The sequence below is a fragment of the Falco cherrug genome, chromosome 3 (genome assembly GCF_023634085.1).
Source record: "Falco cherrug isolate bFalChe1 chromosome 3, bFalChe1.pri, whole genome shotgun sequence".
Classification (NCBI taxonomy): Eukaryota; Metazoa; Chordata; class Aves; order Falconiformes; family Falconidae; genus Falco; species Falco cherrug.
In genome coordinates this window covers 114,036,471-114,062,808 of record NC_073699.1, presented here as the reverse complement: position 1 = coordinate 114,062,808, position 26,338 = coordinate 114,036,471, and the positions used below count along the sequence as shown (strand labels likewise).

The 26,338-nt window shown below is 51.1% G+C and overlaps 2 protein-coding genes across 8 annotated transcripts in view; both read left to right on the top strand.

Annotated features, from left to right (window-relative positions):
* Positions 1–351: 351 nt before the first annotated feature.
* Positions 352–14,572, top strand: H6PD (hexose-6-phosphate dehydrogenase/glucose 1-dehydrogenase). 3 transcript variants are annotated; one of them, XM_055705160.1, is made up of 6 exons: positions 352–436; positions 2,476–2,581; positions 4,305–4,958; positions 6,189–6,306; positions 8,537–8,806; positions 9,464–14,572. In XM_055705160.1, the coding sequence occupies exons 3-6, from the start codon at positions 4,332–4,334 to the stop codon at positions 10,819–10,821; spliced, it is 2,373 nt and encodes a 790-aa protein (XP_055561135.1). In that variant the 5' UTR covers positions 352–436; positions 2,476–2,581; positions 4,305–4,331; the 3' UTR covers positions 10,822–14,572. The 3 variants fall into 3 exon arrangements, with proteins under 3 accessions (XP_055561135.1, XP_055561136.1, XP_027658053.2); XM_055705161.1 differs by having other exon boundaries at positions 3,176–4,958; XM_027802252.2 differs by lacking the exon at positions 352–436 and adding an exon at positions 1,601–1,699.
* Positions 14,573–22,367: 7,795 nt separating this feature from the next.
* The window catches only part of SPSB1 (splA/ryanodine receptor domain and SOCS box containing 1), a 38,628-nt gene continuing 34,657 nt past the window's right edge, over positions 22,368–26,338 (top strand). For 2 of the 5 annotated variants that reach the window (XR_008731403.1, XM_055705152.1), the window contains exon 1: positions 22,369–22,829. The gene's annotated coding sequence lies outside the window, so the exon portion shown is untranslated. Of the gene's footprint in view, positions 22,830–26,338 lie in introns of all 5 variants that reach the window. The other 3 variants (XR_008731404.1, XM_055705149.1, XM_055705148.1) reach the window with 3 other exon arrangements.

Below are 26,338 nucleotides of genomic sequence, written 5' to 3'. Positions count from 1 at the left end.
AAAAAAATTAGACCAGCCAATGCAACTGGAGAAAATAGAGACTTCTGGTTGCTGAAACTCCTGGCCTCCGGAGAAGTCTTGGTCTAATGCCGCATGATGAACCTCTCCAGCCCAAGTGTGCTGCAAGAGAGCGCACCACACACCCGTGCACGCAGGCACCGCCTGACGCAGCCCCCAGGTATCGAAAGGCAGCGAGCCTCAGTGCCCAGGGCGCGGCTGGGCTGGGCAAGGGTGGCCGCGTCCCCCACCAGGAGGGCCTGCGCCCCCCGACCCCCCGAGCCCCGCCGTTTCCGCCCCTCCCGACCGCCGCTCCGCGGCAAGAGCCGACGCCAAACGCAAACTGTCGCGGCGGTGGGAGGAGCGCCCCGGCAGGCAGGGCGCTGTGCCGGGCCCGCCCGCCGCCGCCCCACTCGCGGCTGCCCGGGGTGGGAGGGAGGTGAGTGGGGGGCGGCGGCGGGGACAGGGCGGGGGGCGGCGGGCGCGGCCCGGAGCAGGCGGCCTTCGACCGGGCGGTGCGCTCAGCAGCGAGCAGCGGCCTCCCCGCCGCACGGAGGGAAGCCCCCCCGGTCCGCCCGGTGCCCTCTCGCCCCTTCTCCCGGGCGGCGGTGTGCGCCGCGGGGCGAAGGGCAGGGGTCGCTGCCCCCGCCCCCGGCGCTCCGGCCAGCGGGCGGTGCGGGGCCTCCCGGCGGCGCCCGTGGGAGCGGGGGCGGCCCCCAGCCGGGGCTCGCTTTCCCGCGGCGGCCCGGTCACGCTCCCCAGCCGGGGCTCGGAGGCGCGGCGCCGGGCCGGTTCCGTGCAGCCAGGCCGGGCCCCGCTCCCGCCGCCCCGCCCGCCGGGAGCCCGGGGGGACCGGGCCCGCGCCCGCACGTGCCGAGAGCCCCGGCGGCTCCGCCCTTCCCGCGCGGCCGGCGGGACCCCGGGCCGCGCTGCCGGTGGCCGCGGCTCCGCCCGTGGGCGCGCGCTGGGGGCGCAGCGGCGGCGCGGCCGTTGCCGATCGCTTCCGTGCGGCGGGGGGGCTGCGGGCGGCGCGCGGCCCGCGGCGTCGCTGGGTTGAGCCCCGGCAGGGCGCGGCGTGGGGCGGGCCCCGGAGCCCTCTGCAGGCTGCCCCGGCCGCCGTGTGCTGCCCGGCGGGGGCTGCTGGGCTGTTCTCCTCTAATGCGAACGGTGGCGATTGCCAGATATGAAAGCAGTAAACAAACGCGTCCGGGTTTACTGTGCTTGTGCTGGGCAGCGTAGCACAGTATTTTGCAATTAGGAGTGTTGTGAAACTGGTTTTCAGCTGGCCTGGAAGTACATGTGACGGTGTAGCTGAATCTGCCAGGAAACTACTTGGTTTATTCATTCCTTTCCTTGGGTACGTGGAAAAGAAAGACCCACCCAAACCCTTCCCGTTCCACCATAGGTACCCGCTCTTCAGCTGCGGTCTCTACCGCATCGCAGTAACTGCAGCCTGCCAAGGTGCAGTGGGCAGTATGTCAAGCTTCTCTAGCTTTCTTGGAACAAAGGTTGCTCAAGCAAATGTAAATATTAATTTATTGCACTGAGAAACTTTGTCATCTGCATTATAACCCCACAGTGGGGGAAGGAAAACCAAGCCTCTGCTTAAAATGGTGATTATTTATACTGCAGGCAAAACTGTAGGAGCTGCACTCCTGGCCCTCTGCAATTGCCAGCACTATTTGCTGGATTCTTTAAGTGGGTATGTGGAGCTTAAGCAGCACAGCGAGAAGGGATGGACGGGAGGCAGTCACAGCGGAAGGCTGGGGAGAGGTGATTCGAGGTAGATTTACAGGCTATGATAAACCCTGTTGAAGCTCTCCAGAGAAGAGCAACGGATACCGGGCTGTCTCTTGAGGGAGCAGTGTGACCCGTGGGGAACGTTGAGGCTGTCTCCTTGCACAGTGGCGGAGCAGAGAGGGCTGCAGCTGTGGTCAGCTAACCGATGCTCTGCTGCTGTGTGATTTCCATGCAGGAAACAGGGAAGGAAAAGCCAAGGAATCTACACAAACTGACCTTTGAGAGGGAGGCCAGGGTGCCCAGAAGGCACAGCAGCATTGCACAAGTGCTGTCCTGCTGTTTGGGGGGGGCTTACTAAGTCTGTCCCCTTCTCACTACCTCGGATTGTAGTCTGGGGAAGTGCTTTCATCTAAGAGTTGGAGTGCGGGACTGCTCCTGGGGATGCTCACTAGGGTCTCAGTTGGAGACCTTTAGCATCGATCTGAGCTCATGTGCAAAGCAGAGGAGTTAGTCAGGAAGGCACTCTGGAAGCAGGAGCTGCCACAGGCAGCAGCCAAAAGGTTTAGCACAGCCAACGTGTATGGGCTGAGAGCTGGGATGTGCTGGGACATTGCTGGCACAGGCGCGTTCCTTTTTTCTCTGCTGCAATTGGGTCTTTCCTCCCATTTACCAGAAAGGGAACAACCTGCCTTATCTTGCTTGCTCACCTGACCATTGATCAGATGGTCTGCCATACAGTCTGTTGCAGGAGAAGAGAGATCTGTGCTCAGGAGGGGCTGTGAAGAAGACAAGTTTCCAGCTGCTTTTGCCACTGCAGTCTCTGTAAAGCTCCTGTATTGCTCAGGTGAGTTTGCTCGGGAGAGAAAAGTGAGATTTATACAGACCAGTTCAAGCTGCACATAGGGAGAGATATGCAGACGTTCCTTGTTTTGATTTAGTTACCCTCATCCTTTAGCTGATTTAGATCCTGTGTTGGTTTAGCGATGGAAGCTTTTCTGGGAGCTTTCCAGGGGGAGAACCAGTCAAGAGCTAGGACAGCATCTTTATTTCATTTCTGCCATTCAAGGGGAGCCAAGGACCAGGCCTTGTGCTCCAGGCTAGGAAAAACTATCCTGAGTGAGACTGGGCAGGTACATTCAACAGCTTTTGGTCCTAGGGCATATATAGAGCTATAACTGGAGCAACGGAGCCAATGGTATATGTCTTACAGCTGACTGTGAGTGTGTGAATCTGATGAGACACTTTTCTGTCTTATCTCTGCCTGCAGAAGGTTAAGATGATCGTGTTCATTCTCATATCCAAGATCCATTTCTCAGTTACATGGTCATGAAACTGCCATTTTAAAACAGTGTAATCATATGACTGCAACTGCACGGTTATAGAAAAGCCATGTACCTTTTCCTCTTACTGTCAAAAAATGGCTTGTTTTCCTACACAGGTAAAATGAGAAGTTACAAATTCATTAACCAGAACCAAAAGTTTTTGAAGGAGTTAAGTCTGTGCTCCAACTAAACACGACTTCAGAAAATGAAATTAAGAGAATAAGATAGCTGGTGTAAGAGCTTCTGAAATAATACTTGAGGTAATGAGAACAGCTCAATGGTTTATTCACTTGTTCCAGATTGTCTCTCTTGAGATGTAAAGTCATTGCCGTGTTTCTAGGTATAAGAACTAAATGTCTCATTTCCGTCATTTTTTTAAAAACAACTTTGGTTTGGATTAGGGAAATAAGAATAAGCAAAGGGGCTTTTTGGTCAGGGAGGCCAGCTGTTACTGGCTGCAGTGGTCAGAATGGAGAAGGCCAGGACGGGTGCTGGCATGTGCTCCTCATTGATAGAAAGCTGCAGTAGGCAGAACACAAACCTCACGTTGTCTCCTGGCTGCATGCACAACTGTCGTGAGGCAGTATCTAGGCTGGCTCACGTCTAGACTCAATTTTAAGGACTAAACTTCTTCCCCATGTTGTTTTATCAGACCATTTGTCTCCCAGTAGCTCATTAGAAGCTAATTCGGCTCCATCCATGAGAACTGTGGTACACAAGAGTCACTAAAGGGCAGTGTATTAAAGAATAGCCTGTGTACTGAAACTGCCAGGGGTTGTGCTTGTCTCTGAGCTGCTATGACAATATTGACATGAAGCAATGCCAAGACAGCATAATACCATTTGAGCAAAGTCCCAAACGGGAGGTTGTTGAAAGCAGTGCTTAATTTGCAGGCACACGTGTCCATTTGTAGTCAGCTCTGAAATTTGTATTAAAATAGGCTTCAGCTTCACAGGCTAAAAGTGTTGACACCCCTCATTGACTCAGCTGTGGGAACAATGCTTATGCTACAACGACCTTAGGCACATGCCCTCTTCCACTTCTGGTGTGCATGAGCAGGCTGTGGGCTTTTCCAGAGCCCGTTACTGCCATGTTTCACATCATGGAGGGAGGAGAGACTGCTGGGTGGAGGATCCAGGCTGGAGTCCCTGGTTTTTCAGCCATGGGAAAGCAGGTACGTTGCATAGTGTCTTGTAGTGATATAACATGGATTGACAGTTTTTCTTTTTTATTGTTTTCCTCTAGTGTTCTGGGGTCTACTTCTCTCCCAAGATGCTGAGAAGAGTCCTGTTTACAGTGTTGTTCACGGGAGCCTTGCCATCACTGGCTGAAGTGTCCCAGGGCCACATCTCGGTGGTCTTGCTGGGAGCCACAGGTGACTTGGCCAGGAAGTATTTGTGGCAGGGTTTGTTCCAACTCTACATGGACCAAGTGAGCAGTGGCCACAGCTTCACTTTCCATGGGGCTGCACTGAGAGCTCTGGAACCAGGACAGAGGCTGATGTTTGATGTGCTGAAGACGCTGGCCTGTCCCCCTGATGAATCTCCCAACAGGTGTGCTGTGCTCAAGGACCAGTTCCTGAAGCTGAGCCAATACCACCAGCTGAAGACTGCCGAAAACTATACCGCGCTGAACAGAGAGATTGAGATGCTGCTTCGCCAGGAGGGGCTGAAGGAGGCTGGAAGGATCTTCTACTTCTCAGTACCACCGTTTGCCTACACAGAGATTGCCCGCCACATCAACAGCAGCTGCAGACCGCCGCCAGGAGCCTGGTTGCGTGTGGTGCTGGAGAAACCGTTTGGCCATGACCTGGAGTCAGCCCAGCAGCTGGCTGCAGAGCTGTCGAGCTTCTTCAAAGAAGAGGAGATGTACCGGGTGGACCACTACCTTGGCAAACAGGTGAGCAGCTTGCAGTGCAGAGCCCCCTGCCAGCTTGAGGGACTTAATGGCTGGGAGATGTTGGACGTTAGCTCTGCATCAAATGAGAGTGTTCCCTTCTCAAATTCAGGCAGAGCTGCTGAGCGCGTTCCCGAGCCTTCATTTGCTTATGGAGTCCTGTACTGTTATTCTTGTCCTGTCCTGTGCTGCTGTCCATCATCTTGCAGAGCAGAGGAAATGTGCAGGCTGAAGCAGGGCTTTCTCCCGACAGAGTGTGAGGATCCCCTCTCCAGAGGGAGGCTCGGGTTTAGTGGTGGACTGTGTGTGCGCGTGGAGGAGAGATGCAGAATTCATCTGGTCTTCTCACCAAGGTCAGGGCTTTGATTTCGCTGAGTAAGCAGTGCCCTTTCTTTCTCACAGTTCTCCCATCTCATTACACCCAGGCCTCTCTGCTTAGCTGTGGCTTCTAGAAGTGGTTTTTAATTTGATATGATACGGAGCTGATGGGATGTTAGTTTTGCGGGATGTTTAGGAGAAGGTTTCGTCCTGCCCTGTGCTCCACTCAGGGCATGGAGCACTGGCTGCTGCAGGGAAAGCTGAGGATGTGGAGCTGCATTGTCCCAGAGGGAGTGTGTTAAAGGACATGCCATCCTTGTTTTAGAGGAGGAATGAGATGCCACATTTTGAAAATAGCCTGTTCCAGCTATGGCACTGTAGCCAGATTTTACTCAGAAGGTTGCATGTTCAGCTGCAAGGAGAGCACCTCTACTAAGAGAGGGTGGTTTCTTCTCTCTATTCACTCCCCACTCCCACTCCCACCCCCCCACCCCCCACCCCCCAAAAAAACCCCAAACAGATGGCTTTAGTGGTGTAAGCATCTCATCTGATGTATTTCAGCACTTTGGAACTGTATGTTAGTCCTAGGATGGTCTGACTCAGCCCTTTGTCCTCTGACAGGTATAAACTGAGTGCCTTGTACTTTGTAGTTCAGCCTTTTTTCACATGAAACCTCAAAATGCCTCAGAAAGACCTTTAATGTCTGCTCTGTAGAGTCATTGGAGATGCTGTTGTACCTCACTGCAGGCTCTCTTGCTGATTTTCTCTTCTCTGACCCAGCTCTGCTGTCTACTGTGTGGCATGTCTGCTGGCATTCCAGAGCTGGCTGCATCCCAGTGCTGGATGTGTCAGTGAGGCAGAGGTACTGTGGAAACTGGTGAGTTTTTGTTGGGTCTTTGATTTTTCCCTTCACAGGCTGTAGCCCATATCCTGCCTTTTCGAGATCAGAACCGACAGTTTCTGGATCCGATTTGGAACCGACATCATGTGGAAAGAGTGGAGGTTGTCTTGAAGGAAACTGTGGATGCTAAAGGTTGGTGAGGCGAGTGTGCAGAGCTATGGTGAGTGAGTGAGAAGGAGAACTGGCAGGTTCATTAACTGTGAAAGTGGCCCTTGAGGTAGAGCTGGTGCAGGAACAAAAAAAAAGCCAATGAATAATACGTTGCTCCCTGGCAATACAGAGGGACTGCCGTACACTTCCTATGCCAGGGACTGACTCACTTCCAGGTAGTGTTGCTGCTTCCAAGCAAAGATTCCCATTGCAGTTCAGCTGGGAGCAGGGGCAGAATCCCCCACCTTTTTTTGCTGCAGAGCTTTGGGGGCATTGTGCACCTAACTTTCTATCACAAATCTTGATAAAAGGCACTGGATTTGGAATTAATGCAATCTAAGGCCATTTCAGTTCAGTGCTGCAGTCATCTGGTTGTAACAGCAACCCTTCTGTATTCCTGTCCTGTTAGCTGCCAAGCTCACACTGAGTATACATTTGTACTATCCTCTGGAAGATGCTCTTGCATCTCTTGCCTGGCTGTTACTCATATCAGCTAGTCGGTGTCAGTCCAGGTACCTAGGTCACTCTTGTGTTTGCCTGTTTCTTTTCCTTCCTCTCTGTAAGTAAGAGCATTGCAGAGAGAAAATCCAAGCCCAGAGTTGCTAGCATGGGTCTCCTGCTGAAGGACACGGCTGCAATCTCTCCCTGCAATGCTGCAGCATCCACTCTGCAGTGCTCAGCATAAAGCACCCTGGGCTGGACTGCCACCCACAGCACTTCTTGGGATGTCAGGTGCCCTCAGTTCTGCAACATCAGGATTGCTTCTCCACTTGCTTTACCTCCTCTCCTATCTTCCTCCTCCCTCCCTCCCTTCCTTCCTCAGGCACGACAAACTCAGCTAATGCAACTTTATCAAATTTGGAGTGATCTTTGGTTTGGTAGCCCAGACCTCACCTGTGCCTGTTTGTGGGAGAGGGATGCACTGCAGAGAGGTTTAAGGAGAACAGTGTTGTCTGTGTGTAGCCCAGCTGCACCCTGTATGCTCCCCACTCTGAGAAACTCCGTAATTTTTCATTTGATATCTTCTTTTCCCTGCGCGGCTTCAGCTGGCAGCCTGGCTCCCAGCAAGTCTGCAGCATTGATTACGTTAATGAATGTGCCTTTGGATTACAGCAAGGGAGATAAATGTATCAATCAATAGGGGAAGCCTATGGCTGTGATGTAGTCTGCAGTGTGCAGCCTGCTGCTGCTGGACTACTGAAGGGCATCTGTTTGAGTCCCTTTATAAGTGCATGGTCCTTTTTTCCCCTGTTCCCACCTGCATGAGGAGTCAGGCAGGGAAAGAGAAGCAAAGCTTTGTGCATGAAATTTTGTCTCTCAAGGGCATGGCTCAGCCAGAGCCTCCTGAGGACATGAAAACCAGGGGAAAAGAGACAGTGAAGGGCAGTGCTCATTGCCAGGGCCCAGCTTCAGCTCCTTCTGCGGGCCTGGTGTGTAGCTATAGAGCTGCTGGGGTCCCTGCTCTGATGCCACTTTCCAGCTACTCTATCAAAGCTTTTCTGTAGAACTGGACAGGGTGTGGAGTCCCAGGCTGAGGTGCTGTGACCTGTGGGACAGGAGTGTCAGGGTGAGGGTTATTACAGGGACCCTGCATCATGCTGTATGTGGGAGGTTTGAGCTGGATATTGCTGCTGGTCACCGACTGCAGCTTCTGAAAGCACAAGCAATCCCAGAAAGCAAAGCTGCCTCCTGCTGTGTGCACTCGGGAAGTATCAGGCGAGAGCATTACTCCTGCTGGGTTTCGGCTCTGTAAGCACCCAAAAGTAGGGTTATGTCTGGCTCTGTGGAGGACAAGCAATCCTGTGGGGAACCTTTTATCTTTACTGTAGTAGCACGGACTTTTTGGAAGCCCCTCTGCAGGGAGGGAGAAGGCTTAGAATCATGAAATCGTAGAATGGTTTTCATTGGAAGGGACCTTTGAAGTTCATCTAGTCCAAACCCCCTGCCATGAGCCGGGGCATCTTTCATGAGGTCAGGTTGCGCAAAGCCTCATCCAGGCAGACCTTGAACATGTCCAGTGATGGGACATCCGCAACTTCTCTGAGCCTGATAGCTCCAAGCTAATTGTTGGGCCAGGAGAAGAGGGGCTTGGTGCAAACCAGTTGGGGCTTGTGCTCTTTGTTCTCCCAGCACGCACATTATACATGCTGAGTGCAGGGCTGCAAGAAAACCACATGGGTTTACTGGCACCTTACCTCCTCTTTGTCCTCAGGCCGCACCAGCTTCTACGAACAGTATGGAGTCATCCGGGATGTGCTGCAAAATCATCTCACGGAGGCCCTGATGTTCCTGATCATGGAGCTCCCAGCCAATGTGAGCAGGGCTGAAGAGGTTTTGCAGTGCAAGCTGCAGGCCTTCCAGTCATTGTGGGGTCTGGAGAAAAACAGTGCCGTGTTGGGCCAGTATCAGGCATATGCCAGCCAGGTCCAGGAGGAATTGCAGAAGGCACGTGACTACATCAGCACAACACCAACCTTTGCAGGTGAGAGTTTGGTTTGGGCCCTGGAAAGGGGAGTAGGCTAGAGCTGAGGAGAGCAGGAGGTGTGAGTCCTTGCATGCTGGTACCAGCTCCATGACTCTGGACCTCACTGCTGACACAGGGATGTCTCCAGGCATCCAGCAGCATGGTAACTGGGAGCTAACAAAATAACGCTGTTGTCATGTTAGTTAACTAATGACCCATTGAATTGGAAGCATTGCATAAGAGCTAAGTCACATTATTCTTGATAAGATCTCTGCGTTATTTTTAGAAGTGGCCTGCAAACTCTTTTGCCTTTTCATAAAGTCGATTTGCTCTCTGCATCCAAGGGGTAAAGCACTGGCGGTTCTCTGTGATTAGTATCTCTGGCCGTGCTGTGTCTTCTGAGCAGTAAAGATTTTATCAGAATGATATTCACGCTCAGAAACTGGTTTCCTGCAAGATGAAAGGAGTCTAATGAAGTAGATACCTGGGAGGAAGCATAGCAGGGTAGCTGGAGAGCAGTTGGTCCAGTGATATCATGAAAGGGCTGAATGTGGAGCAAGAGACACATTGGATGCCAAGATTTCTGGGAGCTATGGAAGGAAAACGATAGCTAGGTGACAGAGATCCCCTCAAATCTCCTTGCTGTTTTGGTAGCTGAGATCAGTGTCGTTTCAGGTGTGCTGATTCACAGCGGCAGCCTGCGCTGGGAAGGGGTCCCTTTCCTCCTCACTTCTGGGAAAGCTCTGGATGAGCGGGTAGGTTATGTCCGTGTCCTCTTCAGGAACCGGGCCTACTGCACCCAGAAGGAGACTTTGAGGGTGGCAGGGCACAGCCAATGTAAAGCCAAGCAGATCATCTTTTACATCGGGCACGGCGCACTCAACACCCCCGCAGTGCTTGTGAGCAGGAACCTGTTCAGGCCCATCATGCCAGAAGGCAGCTGGAGAGAAGCAGTGGGTCAGTCAGAGCTGCACATTTTTGGACAACCGTTGTCTGACTACTATGTGTACAGCCCTGTGAAAGAGAGAGATGCATACTCTGTCCTCATCTCCAACATCTACCATGGCAGGAAGGACTTCTTCATTACTACCGAGAACCTGCTGGCCTCTTGGGCGTTCTGGACGCCACTGCTGAACAGCATTTCCCACCAGCCGCTGCGCCTCTACCCTGGTGGCATGGAGAACCAGCACCTCTTAGACTTTGAAATGGTGAGTGGGGAGGTGGCTTTCACACTGGCAGAGCCAGTGGAACTGCTGAAACCCAGCAGGCTGATGCCAAACGATTACAGGACAATCCAGTCCAAATTTCGGCACAGTCCCCTGGTCTCAGCATGGTCTGAGGACCTGATTTCCCAGCTGGCTTCTGACATTGAGAAGACAGCAAGCAGGACTGTGGCACGGTCTGGGCAGTTCCACCTGGCCGTCTCGGGTGGCTCGAGCCCGGTAGTCCTGTTCCAGCGGCTGGCAAGACACCATTATGCCTTCCCCTGGAAGCACACCCACATCTGGCTGGTAGATGAGCGCTGTGTCCCTCTCACTGACACAGAGTCCAACTTCTTCAGCTTGCACAACCACCTCCTCCAGAGTGTCAGGGTGCCCTACTTCAACATCCACCCCATGCCTGTGCACTTGAACCGGCGGCTCTGTGTGGAAGAGGACAGAGGCACGGAGCTGTATGCCAAGGAGATAGTGGCCTTGGTGGCCAATGCCAGCTTTGACCTGGTGCTGCTGGGGGTGGGCACTGATGGGCACACTGCCTCGCTCTTCCCCCAGTCTGAAAATGGCTTGGAAGGGGCTCAGGCTGTGGTGCTGACTGAAAGCCCTGTCAAACCTCACCAAAGGATGAGCCTTAGCCTACCGCTCATCAACAAGGCCAGAGAGGTGTTTGTCCTGATTTTGGGGAAGGGTAAGCACGACATCACCACCCTGATCAGCAGGGTGGGCCATAAGCCGAGGAAATGGCCGATCTCGGGTGTCAGCCCCAGCTCTGGCCAGCTGGTGTGGTATGTGGATTATGAAGCTCTGCTTGGGTGATGCCTTCGCAGTGTCCCTCCTCCCCTGTGTGCATGGCCCTTACAGCCTGGATTTTCCTACACAATGTCCATGTTTTTCTGTTGCCAGCAGCAGCTTCATCTCTGACAGACTTTTCTGACCTCCTGGGAGATCCATGGCCTGCAGTGCCTCTGCCATTTGAGCCTGGAAAGGGGCTCGGCTCAGTGTTCAGAGCTAAGTAGGAGCCAAGAGCCCAGTGCTGCATTTCTGGCTCTGCTAGGGGTTCTGACTGTGACTTTGGACAAATTACCTCACCTTGAAGTGCCTCAGTTTTCCCTGTCAGGCCTGTCTCGTTATTAGTATTTAACTACCTCGTGGGCACTACAGGAGACTTGTTAAATTAAGTGCCTGCCAAATTTAATTTTTTTTTTTTTTTTTAATTCTCAGGCTAGGAGACAGTAATAACATGTACATCCTCTGCCCTGCTCAGTCTGGCTGGGTCAGTGTCGTCATCTCAGTAAAATGATGGTTCTTTGGACGTGGGTCTGCAGTCTGACATGTGCAGCCCATTTGGTGTCAGCCAGCCACTGGCTGTGGCTGTGCTGTCCTGGAAGCGTAGACACCCGCTTGCTGTTGTGCCGTGTGGCCCCTAAATGCTGACACCGATTTGTGAGCTCACTGCAGTCCCTCGTCTTTGCAAATTGCCCAGCAGCAGAGGCTGAGTTTATCAGCAGTAATTTGCAGCTTTCATTAAGTGGATAGCTGATACCATGGGGGATGGAGAAGGAAGATGCTTCACTTTTTAGGCTGTTAGAATAATGGGGGCAGGGCGAGGAATATGACAATTCACAGAGCTGTTATTTGCCTGCATTGCAATAATCTACTGAGGGAAAAGCTTGATGTTCAGAGGAGTTGTTTGGGTTTAGCTAGCAAAGAAACAATTCTCTGTCTGATTCTCTGAAATGAACTTATTTCTGTCCTCAGAATCGAAGCTTGCAGTGTCATTCACTGGCTTATAAAATTTCTGTAGGAGGCAGCTTTATAAACTATCATCGGTCATTTCATGTTTGCGGATGGTGGTGGTGGGGTTTGAACTCAAGGACACTGACTTAGAAGGGGAGGGAGTTTTCTCTTGTACATATCCCTTTAGCATGCAGAACTAGCAAATTGCATTTGTGACAGGACACCATTAAGCACTTACAGGAATGTATAGTTCTGTTGCTCACAGGAAGGGTTGGAGACATCCAGTCCTACCTAGAGACCCCACTCTTCCCCCTCCTGCTTTTCACCTTCCCGGAATGCTGCCATGCATGGGAGTGTCTGTCCTTTCATGAGTACCGCAAATGCTCTGTGATCTTCTCTAATGGGCAATATACAACTGCACACCAGAGCGCAGCGTTTGGTAGGGAAATCAAGACAGCACAAGGTGGGAGAACCTGGGCTGGTGGTCCGTGTGGAGGCGTGAGCCAAACCCACTCACCTGGGGTGGCGCTGGGATGGAGCAGACCCACTGCAGGAAGCTGGCAGGTGGACGTGACGCTGGCTGCCAGCAAGGAGGATTCCTCATGGGAGCAGAGGCCACTTTTGAGGGGGGGGGGGATTTCTCCCAGTCCCTGTGGATGCTGGCCCTGTTTCCACAGAGAGGTAGCTGTGTGTGGGTGACTGGGTGGAGATGGCGAGGTCTGAGGTGATGCAAAGGCTGAGGGCTTGGCAGGGACCCAGTGCCGGCAGGAGGTGGCATCCCCGACCCTGAGAAGCAGCAGCAAGTTGTGTGCTGTTCTCTCAGCAGGGCTGGGCCGAGGCTGTGCCAGGCCAGGCCACCCTGCACAGCCTCCCAAGGGAAAAATAGGATCCTCAGGAGTCGGACCTGGGAGTCTGCAGCCTAGGGAAGGATGGAGACTTTGCTTTAGAAGGCTGGGCGACAGGCATTGGCTTCATGTCCTTCCCTGCACAGGGATCTGCTGAACCCCAGGGACGAAGGTGCGGGTGGGTGCTATGGTCCAGCAGCATGTGAAGGGAGGCAGGAGGTCTGCGCAGCCTGTGCTCCCAGATTCCCGAGCTGTTGCCTTTCAGCATAATGCTTCTCTTAATGCAGCAATCAGAATTATTGTCTTCTGCTAATTGCACAGATAAAAGTGCATGGGGCAAGCTCTAGAGCCTGTTACTCATCAGCAGTCCCTAGGCAAACAGAGCCAGCGAGCACAACCTGGCAGAGCTATGTGCAGCAGGAAAAGGCCACGTTCTCAGGGACTGGCTGCGATTTCTGGCAGGCATTCTCCTCCACCTTGCAGATGGTCCAGAAAAGCTGCATTTACATACTGTATTTGACTAAGCTGAGCTGAGTTGCACTGGTGCATGTTACTTTGCTTTTGCATGGGAAAGGAGGGGAGTTGTTATGGTGTAGCTTTCTCAAAAGCTCAAACCCAGAAGAGTACAAGTGCCTTAACTGGTCTGGTTTCACAACTGGGATGGCTGGTTATCCATCGTTTGTGGGCATTCGTGAATAAGTTTGCTCCCACCTGTTCCGTGGTTACAGGCAGGCTTACCTACCAGCACAAACACCAAAGGGTGAAATAAATCACAGGGGAAGAGAGTAGCCTTAAAAAGTGGAAGGAAGGTGAGCACTGCAGTTCCTTGCTGCAGGACTTGCTTGTCAAGAGGATATGCTGACAGCGGAGTCTGGAGTAAGAGCATACTCCTAGGACTTAACTGGAATAACTCTTCTGGAATAACTCTCTTCATAGATGGGTGCTAGCAAACACTGGCTTCCAAAATATACCACAGTGGCTGAAAAAGCTGTGCAGACGTTTTAGGTCTGGTGTGTCCATAAATTCAAACATAATTTTTCATTTTTAAACAAAAATAGCCATGTTAGCTTCATTCCAGTTCTTTTGCATTTGGTATGAGGGAACAGGTTTTAATGAAAAATTGACCTCTGTGAGAAGAAGTGTGTTGTTATGAATGACAGAATTTATTACTGCTTTACAGATGACTGTGGCATTGGTGTTTTCTTATTTCTGCACACTTTCTTGTTAATATTTGGCTGGGACCTTTTGAAATAAACACTGATTTTAGAGAGGTTTATGTGCACTTTTAAATAAGCATGTGGGTTTTTTCCCCAAAGAGCTGCTGTTCTTTCCAGCTGAAAATAGAGTTCATTTGCAAAATCTCTTAATAGATCATCCTAAAATTCATCCTAGATTTTATTAAAATCCAGTAAAAGCTTACATACGTTTTCTTCAGTGAATATAGCTGTCTGGGTCGTTTGGAGGGTTTTTTTAGAACTGTGTTTTCTTTTTACACAGACAATTCCTGTTAGACTCTTTAGTACTTAGCATTTGCCAAATGAAAAACAAGTATTTTTAAATATGTAAAATTTGTGACTGGCAAGAGGGATACTGCGGATGGGAAGAAGGGTTAATCGAGGAGCAGATCTGATAAGGAAGAATGGTAGAAATCCACTGGGCTACAGGCCAAGGGAGCTGTGCTATTTTTGTTTTGTGAAAGCTATTAATAGGAGCTATGCACCTTCTTGAGAGCTTGTATTAACTTTTCTTTGCAAAAGCAATTCCATGGAGTAATTTCTTATAGTCTGTGTCTCCCATAAGTGATATTGATGCTGGTTTTGTTATTTTTTTTGCAATGTCAAGTGCATTCCTAGAATTCAGAGGTACGATTATTTATATGTTTTATAGAAAACTAACACTGGAAGTAACTGATTTTTTTACTTCAATTTTTATAAATCAAGTTGTAAAATCTTACTTTACCTTGAATAAAGTTTTGTGATTCCTTTCATGTTGTGTAATGAATAGAGAATTATATTTATAAAAAATAAATGGTTTTTAATAAAGGTGTCTAATTTCTTTCAAAGATTGGTGGTCATTCTGGTTTTGATCCTGCCCTCTTGGTGAGTGAAGTTTTAAAGCTGTAGTCAATTTTCTGTAGTGTGAAACCATCAGTCTTAAACGTTCACTCTGACTGTCTTTTTGTGAGTGTGTGTGTATCATCCAAACAAGGCCAGGACTTCAAAACAGATGAACAGCCAAAGCCCTTTTAAGGTGAGAAGATGGAATCACCCAATACTATGCAGGGTCCTGAAAGCGTCAGGCCTTACGAAAGTCTCCACTGATCCACATTTACTCCCTGAGTTGCATTTCCATAGTTACTATCACCATAGTACTGAGTTGCTTAATAACATAGACTTTATAGAGCTGCATTTTAACTATAATCTGTTTGAGATTTGTGAGCTGAGATTATGCAGTTGAACTTCAAGAGCAAGCTGTGCTGTGACTCTGGCTAGGGAGGCACTGCGCGGGGTCCCAGCACGGAGACCTGCCCGCCGGTGTAGCTGATACCCGGGCGTCCTGCCCAGAGCCCCAGCCCAGAGCCAGCCACCCCTGGGTGAAAGGGAAGCCTCGTCTGGCACCTCCACTACTTAGAGAAGGCCAGTGTGTCCTGGAAAGGGGAGGAGGAGCACAGCCATTTCATCCTGTTGCCCCAGGGGAAGGCTTCACTTTCCTGGCAGGAGGAAGATAGATTTAAATCAGATGTTTTCTTGCTGTAATCGTGCTGATTCACAAATGCTAGTTCCCCTGAATGCAGCTGAAAAGGCACTGTTCTTTGCAGGCTCTTGTGGGTTTTCAGCGGATTCCTGGGCTGCTGATGTAGCAGAGCATTTCTATAGTACCAAGTGATGTGGATCTTTTTTTCTTCAGTGTCCAAATCCTCTCCAGTGCTCCCTTGGATGCCCAGGTATGTCGCTATGACAGATACTTTGTGATGCTGTTGGTAATGCTGAATTATCAAAGTGACCCATATGTTTGAAGATGGCTGCGCAAGTGAGATTTAACAGTCAGGACATGGGGCTGGGACAATACTTCCATCCAGGTCAGGAGTGTTTTGATTCTAGTTTAGAGACCATCGCACATCACTGAAGTGAGATACTCCAAGCAGTTACAGGATTAGTCAGTCCTCCCCAAACATGGGGAGCAGAGGCAGTGGTGGTAAAAGCAGCAAAATTTTCAGTGTCTTAATGCTTTTCAAAACAAATTTTTTGGTGCTGTGCTTGAGTTCCTTGGCCACAGCTCGGGGCAATCCTTAGTAGGATTTGTGCCTCCAGATTCATTGCCTGCCTTAGCAGGGATTGGTTTATTGCCTTTCTTTCCCCAAGCAGATGACTGAAAATGTGGCCGTTGCCTAAAAAGGGGCAAGAAAGGATATTGAGGGGAGAGTGAAAAACAGTACGTGCAATCCTGAAACAAGCTGCCTTGTGCAATGTTTGTCGGTAATGTGAATTGATCCAGTTCATTCCAGCTGCTCCCCCTGCAGAGAGCTGGCATGATGTCCTGTAGCAATGCAGCACCAGGTCCTCCTGCAAGCACCACTGCAGACTGTGCCAGGCCTGTGCCCTCAGGCTGCTCCCTGCGGCGGGACATGTTGGCTCTCCTTTGACAGATTGCTCTACAGAGAGGAATTTCCCGCAGAAACTATGTCCTGGTGGCGCTCTGACCAGACATCGCCTCATTTTTTCCTTAAACAGGGCTCCCTTTTTGTAGGCATCTCCTTATCCACAAAACAATCTGGGTCTTGTGTGAATGATGTTTGGCTCGGAGCAGTGTTGCTGTTGCCAAAATGAGACCTGCACACAGACACAAACTGTTAAGCAGGTTCTTTTCTGTAGTTCCAAGACTTTTTAATGGGATGTAGCCATTTTTTTCATGGTTTTCTTTTCTTACATGGGCGTATTGTATGGACTGGTACAGTACTCTGTGTGAAGATTTGGGGACGCTCACTTCTCCTGCTTGCAGAGAGGAAGAGAGGGACATGGTGAGGTGGGAGCAGGGTGCAGAACAGGAGCTCAAATACTTATCTCTGGCTGAGCTGGGGGGGGGCTGGAGCTGCAGCCGGTACCAAGCTGAGCTTATTTCCCCACATGAAGAAGGGAAACCTGGGGTCAGCTGCTAGGGAAAAGGGCAGCTTGCATTCAAGGAGAGGGAGGAAACTGGAGGAAGAGACCAAGTACTTGATGCCTGAACTGTGCATATCCCATTTGGGAAAGCACTTGTAGGATAGACCTGACTGATCTTAAACAGCTTAATTTGGGAAAAGCAAAAAAGTCCTCAGCAAAAGGGAGGGACAAAACTAGGATTCATCTGACTACCTGGATCCTGCATCATCCCGCAGCTTTCTAGGGAGCTGGTTTGGAAGTGGTACAGCATCGTGCTGCATGCCCCACAGTAGGCACGCTGAGTAGGATTGCTTGGGGGGGGGGGGAGGAGTCGGGACTCCTTCCCCGTGTTCCCAGCACCACGGGAATTGCTGGTCCGAGGTTAGCACCAGAGAGCTGAAGGGGCAGGACTCTGCCACTGACTCACTGTGGGTGAGTCATGTTGCTCCCCCGAGTTCCCCTTTCCTCTTGCTATGCAGCAATAGTAAATCAGCTGCCTCATAGGCGTATGAAATGTTTGGAAGAGGCCAGAGGAAGGTTGCTGGCGGAATGGGGAGTTTTATCCTACAGCGTCCCTGTTCTGTGTATCATGTTCATCAAACAATATCAGCCAAAGTACCTGTCAGGAACAGCAGCAGTCAAAATCTTTTCAGCACAAAGCCAGGCCTGTTCTTATTGCTATTATCTGCTGCAAGCAGATGCTGCCTGGCATCTCCTTTCCCAACAGCAGCACTTTGACACGATCAAATTGTCTGATAAACAAACCACCCACGTGCTGCAGTGTTTTGACTTGCAGAGGGACGTTGCTGTAGACGCTTTTCCTGAGCTCTCTGGAAGTACTTCGGTGCCTGTAAAGGTGCTGTGGCGGCAGGCATGCCAGCAGCAGAGGGTGCTGCTTCCTCGTGCTGTGGGAGCTGGTGGGAACCACTTTTACCAGCCCTGTCATAGAATCACAGAATCGAGAGCGGTAAGGTCCCCCCTGAGCCCCCTCCTCTCCAGGCTGAACACCCCCAGCTCCCTCAGCTGCTCCTTATCAGACCAATGCCCAAACCCTTCCCCAGCCCCGCTGCCCTTCTCTGGACACGCCAAGGGAGCTTTTTGTAGAGGCACAGGTCAATGCAGCTGGGCCTCTGACGCCCACGCTTTTGCTGCTGCTGCTCCTTGAGCCACACACAGCGCGGAGATGAGCACTCATCTTGTGGCACCGTGATTCCTCCGGTCAGCCTGCTCTCCCATAAGCTACTCCACAGCTGCTATTCCTGTATTATCCTGGTTGCTATCATTTTCCTTTCATAACTCTCCATCAAAAAGGCAAGGAACTAATTTTTCTTCTTTCCCACTCTCAGTGGCTTCTCGCACACAGACTGCAACAATGTGCATAGCCTGCTACATACAGGCTTGCAACATACAGTGTGGTAAGAAGTAGTACTGGTACGATGTGTCCTTTTTACTGTAGACAGTCATGTCAGCCAGCAAAATTACTGTGATTATAGGGGGGTGCTCCTGGCAGGTGCTCTCATTAAGAGGTAGTCGGGTCTGTAGCACATGTAGCTCAGAGGTAACTGGGCAACCAGCTCCCTTTGCATTGCTCCAGATAGAATAGGAAGTTTGTAGAGCATCTTCTGCATCCAAGTGCTCCAGAGTTACATATATCCCATTCTTTAAGGTAAGCCACTTCACATCTAGCACCCTATGCTGAAGCAGAAAGGCAAAGAAAGGAGCAGTAACAGGAGACATCACAGTAAGCCCCTGCTTTCCAAGTGAATGTAAAGCAAAACACCTGGATTCCACTTTGTTTTGGATAAAGGGTTTTGTTTCATTCAACATCTTCCTTTACTTGTGTTGCAGTGCGTAAAGCGTAGTGTTGACTGTGCTGACATTTGAATTCACAAGAAAAGACTAACTAAGAGGAAGATGACTATGTTTTTTTCCTGCAAAGGGCCCCTGGGGAATGGTTGTTTTTTCCTCCTCCATCCCACTCTCTTTTACCCCCTTTTCCACCACATTGATCCATCTTCCAGCTGAGGAGGGCTTGTCAGTTGTCCTCCAAGCAGGCTTGGCAGGATTTCTGCCTCATGAGGCTGCTGTTCTAACAGTCTCTTTCTTCCTCTGTTCTGCGGCACACTGGGTTACTTTGGCTTTGTTGCTGTACATTACAGACACTCATTGTTCACTATCTGTTGCATTGTCTCCCTTAATTCCCACAGGCAGAGCCTGCATGCAGCACGTACATGTTTCCGGGCAGAGTGTTTACTCTATCTCACCCTCTCCCCAGGGCACAGAACGCTGCATGTTTTTCTGGCTGCCTTTTTCACCCACCCGCAAATGCAAAGCAATAGGATCCCCTTCTTTGCTACAGTCTATGAGCCTCCTGCTGCAAGGTTAGTATCAGTTAGGCATAAAGCACATCTACAAAGTCTGTACCAGCCTGAGAGTCTGTGCTCTTAAGGAGGGTTTAGATGCTTAGCTTCAGACATTCAGAAGAGACTCATTTTTCAGCAGGCGGGTGCTCATCCACTTCCAGACCCCAGAGCCAATCTACAATACTGAATGCTGACCACGAAAAAGGAGGCATGCCAAATCATTCCCCCTCCCACCTCCCTTTTAATAACCTTAGCATACATTCACAAGGATGAGAGCTGGAAAAGTCTCTTCTAATCCAGGCTCCATCCCCAGTTAGTTTTCCAAACAGGCTTAGAGGGATTCCACGGCAGGCCATAAACACTGGCATTTGTCAGCCACCCCCCTCTGCCACTGTTTACACTGTTAAGTTTGAGACATAGACAGTATTCAAAGCAAGTGATTGAAGACCAGCAATTCCTGCTTCTTAAGGAAGCAAGAAAGTCCAGTATTAAGGAAATAAAAGGAGAGAAGATTCTGTGGGAGCTGTGATCTCACCTGGCGAGAAGCCACCACAGAGCTGAGTTCTGCTTCAGCACTTGTCATGTCTGGTTTCCTCAACTTCCCTGCTGCTCTTATACCTCCTCCACCCCATCTCTCCCTCTCACTGTAAAGAACGGGGATCTCTGTTAGAGCATGAAACCCTTGCACACCTGGAAATAGTGCACAAGAAAATGCAAGATTGTGAGTAACCCTCAGACAAAGAAGCTCACATCTGGAGAGTGCTGCTTGGAGATGTAATGGGTCATAGTGCTGACCAGTGCTGGGAGGCAGGTAACACGACTGGTGGAGTTAGCAGAGCAGTGGAGTTCACAGGCAGACAGACTAAAGCCTGCTGAGTTTCCTGTACAGTTCTCAGACATCATTCATGGCGTTCATGTGATGACATGTCTCTGCTGCTGCAGAAGTTGCTCATACTATCCTGAGCCTGGTGAGCTGTGGCTAGGCAGGCCAAGGAGAACCTGCTTTTGAGTCTCTACAAGCAAGATTTCAGGCTTTCCTCAGGACCCTGGCCCTGGCCATTGGTCTGTTACTCCCCTGGGTCACAGCAGATGGGCAGGAAAAGGTCTCAGGATAAGTGGAAAATTCCCCATCCACATCTCTAGGCATCAGGAGCTACTGTCAGCCAACTAATTAACCGCTACCTGCCTTCCACCTTTCCAGATTATGAATGCATGTTAGCATTTGCCCCACTCCCACCAGTCAGGTTCTCACATTACAGGAGTCTCCCACCTTGGCAGTAGTGAAACAAAGCATTTAAAGTAGGTGTACTTTGGTGAGCGTAGTAGATTGATCTACTGTAGAGGAGAATCTGGTCCACAGAGCTCTGATTCTCAGCGGTTTTGGAGTCTCCCTAGACAGCAGTTCAGTTTGTCTCACTCTCCAGGTTGGAATATGCCTGGCACATTCCTTTAACATCTTTGGCATTGGCCGAAGAGATGTGAGTGGACTTTCTGAACAGTGATTGACTGGGAGAACTCTCCACAAGCAAAGCTGATTTTACACAACAAGCTGCAGGTGTGCTGGCAGAAAACCGCGGAGCCAGTCTGCAGTGTCAAGCCTTCCTCAGCTCCCTCAGAGCAACATTTACAGCGTCTCTGGGCGAGTATGAGCCCCCAAGGTCTGGCTAACTGTCCAAGAACTGAATGGTGATCCACAGGAAAAGATTTTCACAACACAGTTGGGGGACTGCTGCTGAAGAACTTCTGCTGAATTTAGTGGGGAAAGATGACTTAAATGGGAGGAGGACAAGGTCAAAGTAAAGTAGTTTTGAAAAAGCTACCCAAACATTTATCTATTTAACATAAAACTTCTCCTGTTTCTATCTTGCAGGGTGTGAAAGAACATATTTGTGCTGTGTCTACAATCTCCCTGGTGTTTTCTGGTCAGCTAGAGTAATACATTTAATCTAATGTGAATGTGTTTCTTTAATGAACCACAATGGCTGGCATAGAGCAACTATTCCCCAAGGACTTCTAAATATGCTTAACAAATGATGCCTCGGTCCTGCAAAGATACAAATGCACATGTGAATGACTTCATATGCATGTACTGTCCCACAAAGTTCAGCAGAATTTCTTTCCCCGTATTGGCTGAAGTCCTCTTTCAGGGTTTTCTTGACTGCACGGGCTGACAGGGGTGAGGAGGCAGGGGGTATTCAGCAGACTACCTACCCCACCTTGGCCTTCACATTACATTCATTTCTGCTGACATTGTCTGACAGTTCAGTGAGTTCAGCACTGGAGCCTGCCCCACTGTATGTCACTGAATGTCCTGCTGTGACCACCTCACTGAAAAAAGAAATAACCTAGCAGGGGTTACTTTGGTCCCCCGGGGATCATGCAATTTCATTTCATCCCATGTGCGGCTGCAGGATTTTTTTTCCACGTAAGCACCGGTGTAACCAAGTTGTACATGACACATGGCCTGTGAAACATGACAAAAAGCCTGTTCGGCACCCAGCAGAGCATCCCTCCTTCCAGCAGCCTCCCCAGAGATCCAGCGCATGTATGCACCCGGGAATCACCTTCCTCTCTACTCACTTCCCTGCTCCCTAAGAGGGGCACAGCCTGGAGAAAAATGGGTGAGTATCCTGTCTAACCAAAAGGTAGGTACGAGAATGCACTTGCACGTTTACGTTTGTGCAAAAAGCCTTGAAGGCCCTGTGCTGGAAATGAAGTTCAGCTAAGATGGAAGCGAGGTCCTCTGGAAGTAGCGACGTGAAAATGAGGACAAACAAACCGACCCGGCTTGCTCTTTCACACGTGCCCCAGGACCATTAGTGAGGAGAACTGGTCAAGGCCCAGTGATGATGTCCAACCCCCAAAACCAGTAATTTCAGCAGCATGCAGGGCATTTGTTCCATACTGAGTCAGACGGCAGGCTGCCGCCTCCTGAATCATTCATACCACTTTCTGCAGCTCTTAGGTGGTCCTCGGAGGTATCCCATGCAATATGGCTTGCTTAATTTTTGACAGTCTGCTGGTTTACAGCTCCAAGCGGTATTGCTACGAACAGACTCTTTTTGTCGGGAAATACTGAAAAATGAATCATCTGAAAGAGATGCTACTGGGTCAAATTTGTCCAAAAAGCTGCTTTTTGAAAAACGACTGCAATGAACCGAATCGCATTTCCCTGATTTATTTTGGTAAGCGAGTCAGTTTTAAAAAGCAAGCACGCGTTCCCCGGAGCGCTCGCCGAGCAAGGCTGCGGCACGGCGGCGGGGCAGCGGGGGCGCCGCTCGTCACGGAGGGGCCGGGCCGCCGGCAGCGCAGCGGCAGCCCGCAGGCGGCACCCGCTCCCACCGGCCGCCGCTCCCGCAGCGGGCCGGGCGCTAACAGGCCGCCCCCCTCCCGCCGGGCGCTTCCCGCCGCCGGCCGCGCCCCCGGCCCGCCCCTTCCCGATGGCGGCGGCGGCGGCGGCGGCGGGGCGGGGCGGCGGCGGGCCCGGGCGGAGCGGGCCGCGCCCCGGGCCAGGCCGGGGGCGGAGCGGGGCCGCCGCCGGGCGCTATTTGGGCCATGTGACGGGCCGGGCCCCGCTTGCCGCGCCTGGCGCCGGGAGGAGCTGGGGTGCCGCGGTTCTAGCCTCCCCGCCGCGGCGGGGGAGAGGCGGGCGCTGCCCTCTCCGCGCTCCGCTGCGGCCCTGCGAGCAGCCTCCGGCGGGGCCCGGCTGCTACCATGGTCCGGCCGGCAGCCCGGGAACGGTAGGAGCCGGCGGGGGGCGGGCGGGCTCTACCGCCCAGGGCGGTGCGCGGCCGCGGCCTCCGCCCGACCCCGCGGAGCGGCTCCCCGCCGCGCTCCCGCTCCGCAGCCGGCGGCCGCCGGGCGGGGCGCGGCCGGGCTCTGAGCGGCTGGCGGGCGCTTGCCCGGCCCGGTGCCGCCTCGCCTCCGCCGGGGGCCGGGTCCCGGGGGCGCGCCGTGTCGGCGGGGCGCGGCGGCTGGGCCCGGAGTGCCGGGGCCAGTGGGGCGCCCCCCGCCCCGCTCCGAGCGGGTTGGCGGGGCTCCGGGGGCGGCGGGGGCTGTCGCGGGGGGGCGGCGGGGGCCGGCTGACGCGGCTGCGTGTGGCTCCGGAAGGCAAACACCGGTCGTGTCGGCTCGGAGGGCTCGGACGCGTTAGGGCGGTCGGGTTGTTTGTTCAGTGTCGGTGGCTGCCGCGGTGGTCTCTGGAGCGCACCTGACAAGGCCTAATTAATTTGTCTGTTTTTCTGCTTCATAAACCTGTGCTAATACAGCGGGAGCTTGTACAATGCTATAGCTGAGGTACCCGGAGCTGAGAGGTTGATCTGGCTGTAGCCATGTGCTGCGGCATGCCGTTTGCTCTCCGTATTCCCTGGCTGAGAAGTGGGTGGTCGGTGTGGCTGATGGCTGGTGGTGGCCGTTCCTGATTAGAAACCTACGGATTGCCTGAGCTATTGCTCAAGATAAGGAAGTTTACAAAATGATTGTAGAAATGGGAGTTGCTGCCTTGGAGAAAGATCAGCTCTTTTTTTTTTTTTTTTTTCCTGATAGCAGTGAAGGATGAATTTTTGAACCTTTTGTCCCAGAAGAAGCCTTCACTTTTCCCACCCCTCTAACGTCTGATTTCTATACCAGATTCTGGATTGCAAAGCACAGCAGCACAGGTAGCTTAGTTTTGCTGGCTGTGAGTTGGCTGCTAAGTTACTGGGACCAAACCACGCAGCGTTTCCAGTGGCTTGCAGTAAAAGACATCTGGCTGTAAGATGGATGGGGTCAGAGTGGCTATCCTAGCCTGTGAGGAAGGCTGTTTCTGTGGTGAGGTGATAAGGGACCTACTGGGAATGTAAAGTGGCACGGCTCCATCACAAAGTGAATGGCAATGCTGAGAAGCACTTAACTGGCTTGAGGAGCATCTTCCCTGACCAACTGGAGGCTACTGTGCCTGTCTCCTCCCTGCTCTGTCAGTGTGCCCGGCCACTGCCTCTGTCGTGGCTCTTGGTGGTTGTGATGATGGATGCATAAAGCAGTGATTTATTCTTCTCCCCCCTTGAAAACAAGGGATGAACTTCAGCAGTGTATTCCTCTGGGGGGCATTGCATTGTTGCAGTACATCAGCAGCAGGCTTGTGCAGCCTCCCTCTGCTTTAGAGGTTACTGAAGTGCACTATAATGTGGTTGGAGTTTGTTTGTAAACTTATGCTAGATACTTTGGAGATGTGGGTTTGTGTTCTAGGAACTAGCTAGCTGATATGTGCTGCATTTGTGTGGAGTCAGGTCACTAATGCTAGATCCTGGATGTGAAAAATGTGCTCTGCTCGTTGCTGTCTTGTGTTCCCATCCCCGCCCCCCCCCCCCCCCCCCCCCCCAGGTCCCCTACATTTCCTTTCCTCTGATAACGTGAAAGCAGTGTGCAAGGGCTTCTTGTCTTGTCAATTCTGTCTTGTGAGGGCTAATTAAGAATTTATGAGGTTACTGGAATTAAAAATCTGTAGCTGGTGAGCCAGTCAGGACACTGTACGCTAGGCTCTGTGAATGAGTGCAGACTGCTGATGTTTAATCTTCCAAGTCATAATGTAGTTTTTGAAGAATAAAAGATGTAGAAGGTAGTATGATCTGTGGCTGCCTGAGGTTTGTGTCTCTAGCAAATTTTGCTGCTGGTACCGCTGAATACACTGGAATTGGCACTTGATAGACTAGCTGTGTGTGATAGGCCAGTGCAAGTTGTGCTTATGGTTTTAGGGCTGTAGTATACGTGTACTGACTGAGTCTGGAGTCACTGAAGGTTTGTGTTGACAAGGGGAGTCAGGATGAAATGGTGTTGGCAGGTAGTATCAGTGGGATGATCTCAGCTGGGCTGTGCTTCATACTCTCTAGAAGGAGGCTTGTACATGTGTTAACTAGTAGAGTGGTGTAGCATTATAGTCGTGGAGAAGCAGCAGCATGGATTATACTTAAAAGCTCCATTCAGGTATGAGTTTCCGAACCTTGACTCTACCAAAGCCTGGTGTATGTGGCTTGCCATGAAACTGTTGCCCTGCTCCTTTGTATTTGCAGACATGTGATGTGCCTTTGCAAGTTAGGTTGCTGGTACAAGATCAAAGGTAAGACACTAGTTGCTTCCAGACAAAGCTGTGTAATGCCTGCAGAATAGAAGTGAGTAAGTGTCTGAGAACCAAAGTTACCAAACTGCAGTCATTGGACTGCTTTGCTGGTGGTCATGGCAGAGTGGGTTGATGTCAAGGTGTTGACTCACTTCCAGTTACTACGCTGCTCTGAGTGACAAAAATATCTTTCCTTACTCCGTGTGAGTAACAGCTACTGCTGCCACCATAGCAATAAATAATTGCTGGACGAAGTAGGGAATGAGTGCAGTTGCCCTTAGCAAAGATGGGAAAGGTGTTACAGGGAATGGCTGAACACACTTTGAGTGCAAGAGAACTGAGCTAAAAAGTACTAATTTCCAAGCACGTCATGGGGGAAAAAGTGCCACTGTTAACTGTGTTTCCCCAGGGACTACTAAAGTAGTGTAATCGCCTGAAAAGAAGTAGGGAGGGGATTGCTTGTAGATGCCCTTTAAACTCTGTACTGCTCTGCCCTACTGTGGGTAGCTTTGGAAGCTCCTGCTGTGACGTAAATTGGTCTGCTGCATTGATCGGGAAATCATCTTCCTGGTGATCATAATTGGTGAAGTAGTATCAAATCTAGAAAGAATATGTAATGGATTGGCCTTGGAAAGATCCAGCAGTCTTGTTGGGCAACTGAGTAGGATAGGAGATTGAGGAAACTCACTCTTGTTTGTTGCAGGATGCCTTCCTGGAAGAATTACAGTGAGTTGTAGAAATTAAAAGTAATGTATAAATGTACCGATGAGTGACTGAGATGCAGCCTTGTCTTACACATGGGAGAAGTGCAAACTGAGCTGTCCAGAGGGTATGAGGATGCTACTGGAAATCAGGATGTCTGGTTTGGTGCATACCATTGGGAGAACTTGTATGATGTTCTTGCATGTCTGCTTCTGCTTGCCTCACAGCTTAGAGGTCAAGAACAATCTGTTATCTACCCCGATCCTTTCACCAACGGACAGACTGATACATTTAGCTTCTGTGGTGTCTCTACAAACAGCTTCACATAAATGTCACGAGGAAAGGTTGGAGAGCAGCAGAATGGATGTCTGTCTAGCTCTCACTGATGTTCTTTTGTCCTAGTTATCTTCCCTGATAAACTTGCAGTTATGTAGTAAACACTCAAACATGCGT